This window comes from Bubalus bubalis, chromosome 7 (assembly GCF_019923935.1).
Source record: "Bubalus bubalis isolate 160015118507 breed Murrah chromosome 7, NDDB_SH_1, whole genome shotgun sequence".
NCBI lineage: Eukaryota > Metazoa > Chordata > Mammalia > Artiodactyla > Bovidae > Bubalus > Bubalus bubalis.
In genome coordinates, this window is record NC_059163.1 from 115902324 (window position 1) to 115918258 (window position 15935).

The window sequence follows — 15935 nt, forward strand, 5'->3', positions numbered from 1 at the left end:
TTTTTTTCTTTACAGCTAGATCAGATGCTTCAGATTTATTATCAGATGTGGCATGGATGATTCGAAGAAAAACAAATGCCCTCGAGTTTAAAAATAGAAGTTAAAAGACTACATGTTTGCACTTAAAAAGGAAAAGAAAAGAACAGAAATCTCTGCGGCAGACCTTTCCTTAAAATTATCCTCACTAAATTATAATCATGCACTTTCCAGTCTCTGTAATTAAACATTAGATTTTATTTATTCCAGATGTGTTTGTCTCAAGTAAATTCAGAATGCCCATCCTTCTTTTTGGTCATTGTAAATTTATTTCATGTTTGTGGCAGAGAACATGGTTGGGCACACTGGATAGTTTTTAAGTGAATCTTAATGACTCGATGAATTTTCTGATTGTGTACTACTTGTGGCCTATTTATCCTGATGAATCTGATCTTATTAAGTCTTATACCGTGTGATGTCTATAAGAGCTTGATGACATTTCTTACAAATATGCTCACATGTTCTACGGGAATTTGCAGGGCCTTGGTTGGTGGGAAGGTGATGGAGGAGTTTGCTTTTATCATGTTTCTCCTAGGCGGGTACAGCTGTCGCTGCTGTTCTGAGGAATCCACAAAAATGGGAAAGGTCACGATGCCTTAATTTGTATGACATCTTTTATTCAGAAAGCCTTGGACAGTTCCATGAAAACCTGAAAGAACGTTTTATTTACCAGACTTGCAAATTTATTACATTAGTAAGATAATGTAACTAAACAGGAGTCTATAAATATTAAACGCAAGCTTTTTAGTGGTTTGAAATATCTCTCTACTCCTAAGACAAGATTCTCAATTAGGATTTGTGGTTAAATGCATTTAATACATATTTCAAAGAAAAAATAATTAACCAGACTTATTTACTTATTATCCTTGTTTACGCCATTTCCAATAGTACATTTTCATTTTCACTAAGTGAATCAGTGGCTTAACCAAGTTGACTATGTAATTGGAGATAAATTTTGCAAAACGACAGTGGAGGAGCTGCAACTGACTCCCTGGGGAGCATTTTATTTGCTTTTCGGCCTGTTGTGGTTTTTCTGTGGTGACCAGGGTCATCCTGGGTTTTTAGTCAGTACATTGATAAATTGTTCAAGGTCCCTTTAAGTTTTTTTCTTGCTTACCATATAACTATTTTACAATTCTCAAGGTGTGTGGGAAAAGGATATGCCAGGTCAATTTGACTATTTCTTTTAACTATACTGAAAGCCCCATAGAATAAAAAGTTCAAGTTAATGCCAGAAATAAAGTCTTAGAATTCTTTCTGTGTCTTCAGTTATCCGTCAGCTGCTCCACTCCCTACTTCTTTTAGAATAATACAAATGCTTCCTATCTCTTCACTGGCATTTTCTTTATTTTTTTTTTTAATTTTATTTTATTTTTAAACTTTACGTAATTGTATTAGTTTTGCCAAATATCAAAATGAATCCGCCACAGGTATACATGTGTTCCCCATCCTGAACCCTCCTCCCTCCTCCCTCCCCATTCCATCCCTCTGGGTTGTCCCAGTGCACCAGCCCCAAGCATCCAGTACCCTCAGTTCATCTTCTGTGGTCCACTCTCCACTTTCCCTCTCTAGGGCCGGCAACAGAGGGCCCAGCAGAGAAGCTAGGAGAGCAAGTGGGAGAAGCAGCTCCAGTCATCACATCCTCAGACATTTAAAGCAGTCCCTCTCCATCCTCCTAGAGCAGTAGGGCTCACTCACGTTCCAGAGAGGGGGCAGCAAATATAGAAGTAAAATGGCGTGTATAAAAGGTGCTTCTTTTAGAACCTCTGCTCATATACTTTAACATCAACTTTGACGGTAAAGAACCCATGTGTCAATGCAGGAGAGGGAGAGCTAAGAGATGCAGCTTGATCCCTGGGTTGGGAAGATCCCCTGGAGGAGGGCGTGACAACCCACTCCAGCATTCTTGCCTGGAGAATCCCATGGACAGAGGAGCCTTGCAGGCTGTGGTCCATAGTATTGCAGAGTTGGACATGACTGAGGCAACTTAGCATGCACATGCACGCGCGTGCACACACACACACACACACACACACACCCACAGCACCAACTAATGGGATTCATATAGTGTGTCTGAATTATTTACTTTAACTCTGTGTGTATATGTATCCTATAAACTAATAACATTTAAAGTTATTTACTTTTCAGTGTCCAAACCTCTCTCTACCTTTCTATGTATTTCTAAGTATAGAATATATGATACATCTCACTGAACAATTATATTTCAAAAATAATTTCTTCTTTGACTCTAGGATGCATTGGCACTCTAAAGGATAAAACTGTTTCTCATCTCCAATATCTAAATTACAGTAATCTAGGTTAGAGACCGAGGTATATAAAATCATTAGGTCATTTTTCTTTTTTCACCTCAGCCTAGGTAAGATAGGAAGGCATGTGCCAAATACGGAGAAAGCCTCTGCCAGAACAAACAATCGCAGACTTTTGGATTAACATCCATGTACCTGATTCATCAGAACTTTACAACTGAAACAGTTTCAATCTTCTCAGTTTAATAGGATAATACCACTTAGTTTTTCTGGGCTGAGAATCTATGTGCAACCAAGTTGATCACTCTGTCTAGCAAAATAAAAACATTTGCAATCATCTTAGCAATGTTGTACTTCTGTTGGAAATAGACCTTTGATTGTAGAAACACAGCAAGATTTCTTGATGTGCAGACACATTTCCTAGATTACCCACCATATTACCCATTACAGACGTAATAATTCTGAAAGAGAAATTCTGAGAAATATTATTTACATTAAACTTTAAACCTAGATGAGCTCTAGGTACCTAGAAGGAGCAAAAAGAAATGAAAGGAATAGTTATGCCATTAGAGGGCACTTTTGTAATCTTAGAAGAAAAGTCTGTTATAGACTTGCTTACCCACAGCTTATTCTTAAGAATGTATTTTCCCTTACTTATTTAAAGTGACTAATTCTTAAGTTGAATGTTTAAGAACTTTTTTTGGTAGAGAAAAAAATTCTATAAAATTTCATCCTTTAAACAATGCTTACATAAAGCTTTAAACTTGAATCAGTGAATATAAATTGTAAAAATATGCACAATATGTCTGCATAATAGTTTTTTGGTTAACTATATTCAATGCTCCTTTTAAATACATTTTGTTAGAAAAAATTCTGCCCATAACCTGATCAAATTGAACAAATTATTAGGTTTCCCTAATAACTGAGTATGTTTTTTTCCCCAGCAGTAGACAAATGCTATTAGTAACATTCTGAAAACAATAATCCTATAGATATAAATTCCAGTGTCTGGATGAATCATTCTAACTTTTTTCCAGTTTTGTTGAAGAATGATTGACATACATCACTGAGTAAGTTTAAGGCATACAGCGCGATGGTTTGATTTACATACCTTGTGAAATGATAGGTTCAGTTAACACCCATCTTCTCCTGTAAATACAATAAAAATAAAAGGAAGCATACTAATTTTAAACACTTTTCTGAAAAGTGTCTGTTTTTCCCATAACTGATGTACCAATTAGAATGGTTAAAACTGTTTCAGAAACAGAAAGTGTGGCCTGATAAAATTTAAGCTGTGGAAATATGATATTTGTATAAAGAAAGCAAAAGATAAAGTTTAGTCTATTCTCTGTTGGTGATTATCTAAATACAAATGTCTACCTGAGTCAGTAAAGTCAACAAGCCAGTAAAGTAACTTAACAAGTAAAAGCTTGGGGTCAAGACCTGAAAAGTGTTTGAGATTTTACCCTCCTTGCAAGCTAGCAAGTTAGCCTGCCATATTTTCATGGATGTTAGATAGCATGAGACTCCTGGGTCAGTGACAAAGGACTTTATTACTCAGAGTAATAGCAGGAGCCACAGATCCTCAGCAGCATCATTTTCTGCCACTCGCTCCCTGACCCCCGAATCTCACAGGGTGATTCAAAGGGGACCTGTAGCACCAGTACATACAGTGGAGATTATTACAAGAGAGCAGCCCTGAGCTTAGGGAACTCGGGTTTTCATAATGGGTAATAATCACGCCTGCTCTTGGCTCCAGAAGCGTTATCTTCAAGGCTATGAATTACACAAACATCCTTGAAAAGATGGTAATCTGGAACAAAAGCAGTCAATTCTTCTGCTTCCCACCTATGCACAGACAAGTACAGAGTCCCATGGAGAACTATCTTTAACACTTACTCTGCATAAGCCTATCATCTGAAGTTGTTCACTTACCTAGCATTACATCGCTAAGTAGCTGATGCTGAGGAATGTACAATAATCATATTCACCACACTTTTAAAGTCACTCCTGAGACTTTACATTCCTCATATCATGTTGTAATCACTATGTGATCGTACTCGTCCAAGCCTCAATTTGGTTATTTTTGAGGAGAGATAAAAATATTGCCTACACCATAGGGCTGTTGCTAACATTATATGAGATAGTAGATATAAAGCACTTAGAAGAGTTCCTGGCATGCATCACATACACAGCAAAATTTATTAAAATTGTTCTTATTAATTTAAAATTCATCTCTTACAATTAGCTGATTTAATAAGAGCAAGTTCCTCCCATGGGCAGCTGAGGATGCTGGAAAAATTCCCACCAGTCATAACTAGCTAGCCCTCTAACCCTGGGGCTGACCTAAATATCCCAGATATCCTGGGGCATTGGGCAGCTTGTCCTGCTCAGTTGTGTGCTGTTGACAGCTTTCAGGGCAAATACAGGGCTAATGAGGGAAGGCTGCCCTTGAGTGGTTCTAGGGCAAATACGCCTGAGTATCTCACACACAAGTGCTTCCCCGGCATGTTGGCTCTCCATTCCTAATAAACATGGAAAGTCAAACTCTAACCATTTCTAAAGAGATGTATCCAGATGTTATCTGGACTCCTCTGCTACAGTTTCAGAGATGCCGCTGCAAAGTAAACTGAATATATATTGAAATAATGAGTATTTCTTTACAGGGTGTGTGCTAAATTACTTTAGTCGTGTCCAACTCTTTGTGACCCTGTGGACTGTAGCCTGCCAGGTTCCTCTGTCCCTGGGATTCTCCAGGCAAGAATACTGGAGTGGGGTGCCAGGCCCTCCTCCAGGGGATCTTGCTGACCCAGGGATCGAACCCATGTCTCTTATGTCTTCTGCATTGGCAGGCGGGTTCTTTATCAGGTTCTTTATCTTTGCCAACTCTTTTACAGGAGCAGCGTATCAAATCCCATTTGGATTTTACATTTCTGTTAGCTACAGGACAAAGGGCATTGGAAGGGGAGGGGTTAGGTGTCATGAGTGGAGATTCCATTCAGTTTTCTCCACCATGTCCCTAGTTATTTGGAATACGTTCACTGAGTTTTGATTTTGATCCACCAAGCCGTCTTTCATAGATACAACATTTGTCTAAGTAAGTCACGTGAGCTCCCATTAACACCCCCAGCCACACTTGGGGGCTCCCCTCCTTGACAGTCAGCTGGGTATCTGAGGAACAGATTATTTAATGAAACTTAAAGAGGGCTGGTTTTATTCCAAAAGTGAAAGTGAGGTCACTCAGTTGTGTCCGACTCTTTGTGACCCATGGACTGTAGTTGGCCAGGCTCCTCCATCCATGGGATTCTCCAGGCAAGAATACTGGAGTGGGTTGCCATTTCCTTCCCCAGGGGATCTTCCTGACTCGGGGATCGAATCCAGGTCTCCCACATTACAGGCAGACTCTTTACCGTCTGAGCCACCAGGGAATCTGCTAGCTATTTGGGAAGAGGATTTTAGTGCTCAGTCATTGTTCATTTTCAGATTTTAGAAAAACCTTCCATCCAAACCATTCATAAAATCGAGGTCCAGAATGTGAAGTGAATTGCCTAAGATTACATTTCTAATTAGGAGCTGAAACTAAAAAGCCAACTTTCTTAACATTCGGTCATTCAATGACATTGAATTTCCATTCAATCTCAATACAATTGAGAAATAAGGATGGGAAATAGGAACCTCTATTGCTTTCTTGAGAGAGATTATAGAGGATAAATGTTTGGGCTTTGCAGTCAGATTCTCCTGGGTTTATATCCTTTCTCTGCTTATGTTAAAGGAGGTTTATTCTTATATAAGACTAGTACATACTTCATAAGGTTACTGTGAAGATTAAATGCAATAGTGCAGTTAATGGACTTAGCACCATGTTTCGCACATGCAGGTGGGTATGCTCAGTCATATCTGACCAACTCTTTGTGACCCTATGAACTGCAGCCTGCGAGGCTCCTCTATCCATAGGATTTTCCAGGCAAGAATATTGGAGTGGTTTGCCATTTCCTTCTCCAGGGGATCTCCCCGACCCAGGGATCAAACCCACATCTTCTGCATTGCAGGTGGATTCTTTACCTCTGAGCCACCAGGGATGCTTGCGTATTTTGCACACAATAACTCTTAAATACTGCAGATATTTTATAAGGAAAATTACAGAGCAATGATAGATAACAACTTTTGAAAAAGCAAGTTACATGAACTTTCTGAGCAAGCAAGCAAGCTCACTGGGAAAAATTATTTCTCAAACTCTCATTTAAAAAAAAGAAAAGCATATTCCCCTCAAAAAATATGTTCAGTTGTATGAATATATTTTTGGTAGCCCTCAAAGAAGGATAAAATTAAAGTCAAGTGATGGTTTAAGTAGAAGTGACCTCATAGCTATAGCAATGGCCTTTTAGAAACAAAACTGGCATTCAGATCATCTCAAATTATCGCAAATATTTGCATTTGACTCTCGCACTATTTAAAGTACTTCAATGTAAAAATAATATATTTCCCTAATGCTTGAATTCGCTGATGTATGTTATCAAAGAGATAAGGGAAAACAACTCCTTTCAGAGGTTTTTTCTGAGGAAAACTGGCACCAAATCCTCAAAGGAAGCAAAGCCTTTCATAAGCACTTGATGTGAAAAGAAACTCACCTACCTGAAGCTTCCTGTTGGGAGAAGATGCAGAAGATGCATGCAGAAGAACATGCAGAAGATGGTGTCCTTGAAAACATCCCTCCAGCAAGGGGCCCTAGAGGGTGATCCATGACTGCTTATGTTTTTTAATGGAAAGTCAGTGATTAATGCCAAAATGTAACTCAATGAAAACACTAGACTGGGATGGTAAATACATAACTCTGCCCGAGATTAAGGCAGATGACCTAACTATAGAACTTTACAATGGTCTTTCTTGATTTGAAGTGGGAATCCAAGCCTGCTTTTTAATATGATGAAGGTTTATATATAAATGTTGTGTTTAAGAGTCTGGTAAATCTGTAATACTAGACACTGGCAAATAGCTCCCCTTGTGATTTTGGACAAATTGTTTCACCTATAAGAAAATTAAACTTACAATGTCTTAAAATCTCTGATTTATGAAAATTCGATTTGCAGACTAAGAATATTTCTATATATGTAGGATCCTTAGTCAAATTTTAAGGAAGAATAAAAATAACCGTGCAGTGGTAATTTTCTGGCTCTCAATGGGTCTCTGTGATTTGTGTCAAATTTCAAGCTTTGAGGCAGTTGTATGGAGATATCTATAGTGACCACTTCTGCCATACTGAAGGGGAGATTTTCTGTCTCAATACCCAATGAAATTAATGCACCAAGGGTTCTTTTGTTTCAAAATCTGTTTAGTATCTGAAATTCTGGTGAATTCATCATCAACTCGATGAAATGCTTTGAAAAACAAACTAGCAAAGTTGCCCTCAAGCTCATGTGTATGTATCCAAAGTACATAATACAGTTCTTTCTGTGGAAACCAAAATAGTGTTAACCATCAGAAAGTCTGCAAATTGCCCAAGTGTTTTGCCTATAGAATTAACATAAGCAATTATTTTTGTCGCCCCAGGATGGTGCCTCTCCACTGGTGTATGCTGTGCCTGCTGTTACCACTCAGCTCAAGGACCCAGAAGTTGCCTACTCGAGATGAGGAACTCTTTCAGATGCAAATTCGAGACAAGGCATTTTTTCATGATTCGTCAGTAATTCCAGATGGAGCTGAAATTAGCAGTTATCTCTTTAGAGACACACCTAAAAGGTATTCTCCCTGCAGTACTTCCTTTATCAATAAACTCAGAAAGGGTGTCTCTAAGAAAGAAAGTAAACGTTTAGACTTACTTAGTTTAGATAATTTGCAATCAGTCTCTGAATGAAAGTGAAAGTGTTGGTCGCTCAGTCGTGTCTGAGTCTGTGTGACCCCATGGACTATAGCCCTCCAGGCTCCTCTGTCCATGGAATTCTCCAGGCAAGAATCCTGGAGTGGGTTGCTATTTCCTTCTCCAGGGAATCTTCCTGACCCAGGGATTAAACCTGGGTCTCCTGCGTTGCAGGCAGATTCTTTACCATCTGAGGCACCAGGGAAACCCAGTCTCTGAATAGCATTGTGTATTTTTCTCTAAGTAAGAAAAAAAGCCACCTCATGCAAAGAGTTGACTCATTGGAAAAGACTCTGATGCTGGGAGGGATTGGGGGCAGGAGGAGAAGGGGACAACAGAGGATGAGATGGCTGGATGGCATCACTGACTCGATGGACGTGAGCCTGAGTGAACTCCAGGAGTTGGTGATGGACAGGGAGGCCTGGCGTGCTGCGATTCATGGGGTCGAAAAGAGTCGGACACGACTAAGCAACTGAACTGAACTGAACAAAAAAAAAAAATGGTAGTGCCACTTCTAGTCACCAGGTAGCTCTTTGATTCTCACTGATTGTGATCTTTTGGGGGGAGAGAGCAGATTTTCTTTTCTTCTGGGTGGTAGGAAATTTCTAAGTATGACTCTGGAGGATAAATGAAATTATTTAATACATGTGATTCTTCAAGGGTTTACACTCTTCTATAAGGATATTTCTTTGATCAATATGATAGGGTTTTGAAAGCATCAAACCAAACAGTGATGAGAAGTGACTGCTCATTTATCTTCATACCAACATCAACAAATTGAGTTCATATCATGCTTCTAAATATTTTGACCTTTAAAAATTACATATAGATCATACAAATATATATATATATCATATAAACTACATATATTTAAAGATACTTATTTTGCAGTGCCCAAACTCCTCTTTATCATATTTCAAAAACAATTTCTCCTTTTAACTTGGGCGCCTTGGTATTCCAAAGGATAATACTATACGTCATCATCAACAATTCATTTTCCAAAGATTGAGGTATAGCAGATCATTAGGGCATTTTTCTCTTGTCACTTCAGTTTTGATTGACACGAAGAATGGAAGGTGGTTCTCTCCTTCCACTGAGTGGCAGAGTCATGTTGCCATCTGGACAGTCTGAATGAGAGTAAATAATAAGTTTACTTGTGACTGATGTGACCTGTTGTTTGGGTATCATTTCAGCACCACCTGAATGAAATTATTCATTTTAATGAAGGTAATAGATTAGGAACTGATTTGTCAGTAATACATAAAATAATTATGGCTCTTTCAAGGACATTCATAAGAATAAATAAAGGCACAAAATGCAAGGATAATTACACTGAAGGAACTTGATGTCTTAGTATTTACAGACATTTAGTCTGTGAAAACAGGGGAGGGCAGGGAAGGCAGTTCTAATGATTCAAAGTAGTCTTAAATATCAGCTGAATTCATGCCAAACCATTTTGCTTTTTATATCCTTTTGTCTCTTGAAATTTTTGAGTGAATCCAAATTTTTCTTTAACGATTTCTTTGATTTCCCATATGGACTTGTACACTGCTTTGCAGCATTCTTGAAAAGACAGCATTCTTTATTATGTAATCATATCACTTAATCAAATAAATAGTTTATCCTTGATCTTCCAGTCTCTTAAAAATTAAATAAGTTTTGGTTTTAAGAGCTGTCTTAAAATTACATTTTTTTCCTTTCAAGTAACATGTTTGTATTATAAGACGTTTCAGAACAACACATGCTCCTTTCCTCCCTGTGTTTTCAGTCTTTTCATTTGTTCATTCTTTCGGTCTTTTCTTCCCCACAACAATGACTGGAGACTTGGATAGCTCCATTTGGATGTAATGTTAACTTGCACTAGTTAAAGAGTTGAAGCCACAGTCGTTTCTAGAGCTAAAACATGTGACAGGAGATAATGCATAGGCATTGTTGATATTATAGCTAAAGATGAAATTCCAGATAAAGTTTGGCAGCAGAGAACAGCAAAAGAAAACAGATTCATTAATTATTCTTATGTTTATACATAAATTCCAGAGTCTAAATGGTGCATGGAGTGTTTATCCCTCACTCCCACATTATAATTTGGAGCATATTTATCACATTTCGGCCTCTCTCACTAGCCAGTGAATACCTGAAGCTCGTAAATCATATCCTATCATCTCTGATCACAGCTCCCTTCCACAAGTGTGCTGTGCATGGTAGACAATACATGTTTGTCAAATTGCTAAAGTTTATTCAGATTATCTTTTATCCCTAAATCATAAGTGTTTCCATATGAAAATGTTGACTTAGAGGGACTCCCTGAAGTTTTATATGTATAATGATTACCTTGTGGAATGCAGGCATTGTTTTCTTTGTTATTGGTTGCTTATGGCCTGGATTCAAGTTACTAAGGCACAGTTGCTTACTTTGGGAAACAAACTACTTTCTTGACTGAAACGAGAAGAGAAGATAATAAATGAACTTGCACGTGGATTTCAGCACGGGTTAGCTCTGCTACTCACATAAAAACCAAAAACAAAAGCAGAAAATTTTGAATACCTTTTATATTACATGATGCTAAAGAAATTATTTTGTCTTACCTAATTCTTTGTAATGTAGATGGGTTCAGTTGTGTCTATGTGCTTAATATCACCTATGCAACCTGGTCAAAGGAACAAAACTCTACTGTCCAAATCTGATGAATTGAAAATTAAACCATTTGACCCCCATCTTTATGGATGCTTAAGGTACAGAAAATTTCCATACTGTGAACAATTCAATCATCTAGTTATTTTGCCTGGATGATCGTCTATCTTTATTCTAAACAAGTCGTTTTTACTTTTATAGGGGCTTCACTTTATTTGTCCTTCTACAGCCCTAACTCCACCCTCCAATTCCTAATTCATCTTTGAATAGGGGTGGGGGGGCACATTTATTTCCATTCAGATTTTGTATCTTCAGGTAGATTCTAAGCATAGGTATCTTCAGGCTAGAATAAGGTGGGTGTTATGATTCTTCTGTTCTATTTATTCGTTTAGTAATTCATTAATTAAAAAGGTTTATCAAGACCTTCTGCATGCAGAAATCTGTGCTAAATGCTGGGAATAAAATGACATGGAAAATGAACCCTAAATGGGCCTTTGTGGGGAAAATGATAAATCAAATAATAATATAAATGTATATTTATACATTACATGAATTAAACAGGTGCCCCAAGTGAAAAGTGTAGGACACTCAGAGTATGTGAGAGAATCTGAGCCACACCAGTAAGAGAAAGTGAAGTGAAGAAGTGATACAGAGTAAGGGCATGTACATTAACTATATTTCAATTAAAATTATTTACTTTTTCATATATATTAGTAAGGACTAAAGGGTGTGTTTCAGGCAGAGAAAACATCCCAGTGGCTCAAAGATGGGATTGAGTCTGGAAAACAAAAGAAGCCCTACGTGGTCCAAGCACAGAAAGCAAAAGAGATAATGACATGACCGTGACATTGGCAGAGATCCCACCACTGAGGAATTTTCAGGCTCTCTGACCAGTTAAGCACTTTTTTCCCGAAAGCAAAAAGCTAAACCTATTCATTAATTAATTCAACAAATATTTATGAAGAATTATTTTGTTCCCTAAGTTTTGAACCAAATGCTCTGCCCTCATAGTTTGCATTCTAGTCAGGAGAGGTGGAAAAAAAAAAAAAAAAATAAACAAAGGCATATGTAATATATCAGGTAGTGATATAAGTGCTTTGAAGAAAAGAGTAAGAGAACTTCACGAGTAGGAAGGTAATATCTTCTATAAAGAGTCAGAGTAGGTCTGTGGTGAGATAGTGCTTGAGAAGGGAACTGATGCAGTGACTGATCAAGTAAGGTCAACAGCCAGAGGATGAGCATCTCAGGTGGTTGTTACTCAGTTGCTCAGTGGAGTCCTACTTTTTGTGACCCCATGGACTGTAGCACACCAGGCTTCCCTGTTCCTCACTATCTCCCAGAGTTTGCTCAAACCCATGTCCATCAAGTTGGTGATGTCATCCAACCATTTCATTCTCTGTTGTCCCTATTGCCTCCTGCCCTCAATCACTCCCAGCATCAGGGTCTTTTCCAATGAGTCGGTTCTTTGCATCAGGTGGCCAAAGTATTGGAGCTTCATCTTCAGCATTGGTCCGTCCAGTGAATATTCAGGGTTAGTTTCCTTTAGAATTGACTGCTTTGATCTCCTTTTAGTCCAAGGAACTCTCAAGAGTCTTCTCCAACACCACAGTTCAAAAGCATCAATTCTTCAGCACTGAGACTTCTTTTTGGACCAACTCACACATCTCAGGTGGAGGAACAGCAAGTAAGAGGCCCTGAGGCAATAGTGTGCCATAAATACTCCAAAGAAAGCAAGGAGCTGAGTAAAGAAGGGTGTGGATGGAGGAGCCAAGTTTAGAGGTTTGGTTGGGGACCCAGATCACGGCAAGTTCTACAGCTTTTACTCTGAATGAAACAAGCTCTTGGAGGGCTTGCAGCAAGTATGTTCAGATTTAGGCTTACAAGGATATCGCCTTCTGCAAGGAGGTAAATAAACTGAGGAGCTCAAAGTAGAATAAGACCATTCAGAAGGCTACTACAATGCTCAAGAAAGAAAAAATGATGACTTGGATCTGATGTTAACAGAGAAAGTGGAACAAAGTGATGGAGTCGCTATGTTTTCAAGACGAAGCCAAGAAATGTCTGCTGATTCAGTGTCTGTGGAGTGGAAGAGAAAGAAAACATCAAGAATGACTCTAAAATGTTTGTCCTGAGCAACTGGAAGGTTAGGGTTGTCATTTACTGAGAAGAGACAGACTACAAGAGAGGCTGACTGGGGGAGAGAGTGAGAAGCTTGGATTAGACACCCTAAGTTTGACATTTTCAGTATTATCTAGGAAAGGAAAAAATGGCAAGAAGACTTGGTTTGGTCACTAAGTTGTGTCCTATTCTTTGCAACCCCGTGGACTATAGCCCACCAGGCTCCTCTGTCCATGGAATTCTCCAGGCAAGAATACTGCAGCAGGTTGCTATTTCCTTCTCCAGGGGATCTTCCTGATCCAGGGATAGAACTTGGGTCTCCTGCATTGCAGGCGGATTCTTTACCAGCTGAGCCACCAGGGAAACTCAGAAGAAAATAGTTATTTCTAAAACTTAGTTAAGAATTCAGGCTGCGGCTTCCCTGGTGCCTCAGTGGCAAAGAACCTGCCTGCCAATGCAGGAGACAGGTGTTCGATCCCTGCTCCAGGAAGATCCCACATGCCATGGAACAGCTAAGCTCGTGCGCCACAAGAACAGAGCCAGCGCTTTAGAGCCTGGGAGCTACAACTGCTAAAGCCCGAGTGAGCTAAAGCTCAAGGCTATGCCCTGCAACAGGAGACTCAACCTCAGTGAGAAGCCTGTGCTCCGCAACAGACTGTGCTGCAACTAGGCAAAGACCACACACGGCAACAAAGACCCAGAGCAGACATAAATGCATTAATTCAATTATATGAGAAAAAAAGAATTCAGGCTGACAATTTAAATTGGGGAACCATTAACATACAAGAGGTTAAAGCTGTGAGCCTGGGTGAGCTCACACAGGGCATGAGCATGGGTAGAAAAGTGTTCTGGCACAGGGCCTTGGCTCACCTGGTGGGCTAGAGATCAGGGAGGGGAAAGGAGCCACAAAGGAGGCTGACAGAGCCGACGGACGTGGGAGTCAGGCGGGAGAAGGTGTTGGGGTGCATGTGGAGAGAACCAATGGCGAGAGATACTGAGGAGGTACCATCCCTAGGAGGTGAAACCAGTGAGGAAACTACTGTTTCCTCCCTTGCAAGATTATGGGCTTTGAAAGATAAACGTAATCATCTAAATTATTCAGAGTAAGAAGATATAGCATTGTTATACATAGGCAATATTTTTTTATTCTCCCTAAAAAGTTCTTTTGAGACCATCATTTAAAAAAATCTAAGGAGAATGTGTAGAGCAGAATGCTTTAATCTTTCAAAATATTGTTTTAAAATCACTCAACTCTTATGACACGCTCAGTTGTGTCCAACTCTTTGTGACCCCAGGAACTGGAGTCCCCACATGGGACTTCTCTTGTCCATGGGACTCTCCAGGCAAGAATAATGGAGTGAGTAGCCATTCCCCTAGCTAGAGAATCTTCCCAACCCAGAGATTATAACCCAAGTCTCCTGCACTGCAGGCAGATTCTTTACCGTCTGAGTCACCAGGGAAGTCCAACTTTTAAAATCACTAGGTTATTTACATTAACAGAAAATCTTAGTGATAGAGAAATGTGTCTTTCCACTGACTAACACAGTAATCTTTACCTTTTAAAAGTATTTCTCAAATGGTGATTAGATACCTCTCTCCAAAAAGATATGGAATAGTAAAGCTGTGAGTAAAAGTCACTAATGTAAAAACCTGATGCGAAGAGCTGGCTTATTGGAAAAGACCTTGATGCTGGGAAAGAGTGAAGTCAAAAGCCGGGGGCAGCAGTGAATGAGATGGTTAGAAAGCATCACTGACTCAATGGACATGAGTTTGAGCAAACTCCAGGAGATGGTAAAGGACAGGGGAGCCTGGCCTGCTGCAGTTCATGGGGTCACAAAGAGTCACACATGACTGATCGACTAAGCAACAGAACAACATCAACAATGTAAAAACATGAAGACAGTGTCATTTTGCTAGAGATCAACATGCATTCTAGAAGGGCATAGCTGTAAAAATGATCTTTTGGAATAGTTAGTGCCTTAGAATGCCCTCCATATCTTATAAATTTATCACTAAATTTTTGAAAAATGCAGTACCTGTAGGGTAATGTCCCTGGAAATTCCTTTGTTGTGACTTACACTGCACTGGCAGGGCCTGGGCTAAATAACACCCCCAAACTGGGTTAATTGTTTATTCTTAACCCAAGTAACATGCAATCAACACATTTTGGTTCAACATCTAATTATGTCATACCATGTTGATGGTAAATCTGGTTGCAGAGCTTTGGGCTATGGACTTCCACAGTTAATGCTGAAAGTATCATGATTTGTGTCAGATAGCCAGTTTGATTTTCTGTTAAATGAACACAAATTAAACCAAGTGGTTTTTCCAGTAATCTTGGTTGTTCAGTGTGAGGACAAGCTGTCACCGTCTGAAGTGGTCCACTCTCACACAGGTATTTCTTTGTGGTTGAAGAGGACAACACTCCATTGTCCGTCACAGTAACGCCCTGCGATGCGCCCTTAGAGTGGAAGCTGAGCCTCCAGGAACTGCCAGAGGAGGCAAGCGGGGAAGGCTCAGGTGAGTACCCCGACAGATCTGGTCCCAGACCTCTGGATGGATGGATGGCTGAAAGACATGAGACATATAGCCTTCTCTTCGTAAGACAGAACAGCATGGATGCATAGGAGAAGTTGGGCATTGAGGAAGGAGATGTGGGAAATGGGGATGACATCAGATGACCATGATTTGGTAAAAAAAAAAAAAAAAAAAAAAGATTGAGACAGGTGTGGGGACTGAAGGTGCAGAGAAAGGCAAGAGGTTCGGATTAACTTCCTGGCTGTGGTTTGCAGTCCTGCCTGAACCTTGGAATCACCAGTGGGGCTTTAGATGCTGGATCCTGCCTCAGATGTCTTGGTGTGTGATCTGGACAGAGGTGTGTTAAAAGCCCCTCTAGGTGATTCTAATATGCAACCAGGATGAGAGTATCTGATCTCTGGGGAGTAAAGGGTAGATAGGAAGAGAGAACAGAAGGGCATTTAGCACCTCCTGAAAGTCCAGGATGAAAAGAAAGTCAGAAGGAGGAGTCG

The 15935-nt window shown here is 39.6% G+C and overlaps 1 protein-coding gene across 1 annotated transcript in view; it reads left to right on the plus strand.

The window, feature by feature from the left end:
- NDNF (neuron derived neurotrophic factor) overlaps positions 1-15935 on the plus strand; it is a 46868-nt gene that overhangs the window by 25181 nt on the left and 5752 nt on the right. The window contains exons 2-3 of the mRNA XM_025290446.2: positions 7851-8039; positions 15302-15426. Coding sequence (XP_025146231.2) covers positions 7851-8039; positions 15302-15426 — 314 coding nt within the window. The remainder of the gene's footprint in view (positions 1-7850; positions 8040-15301; positions 15427-15935) is intronic.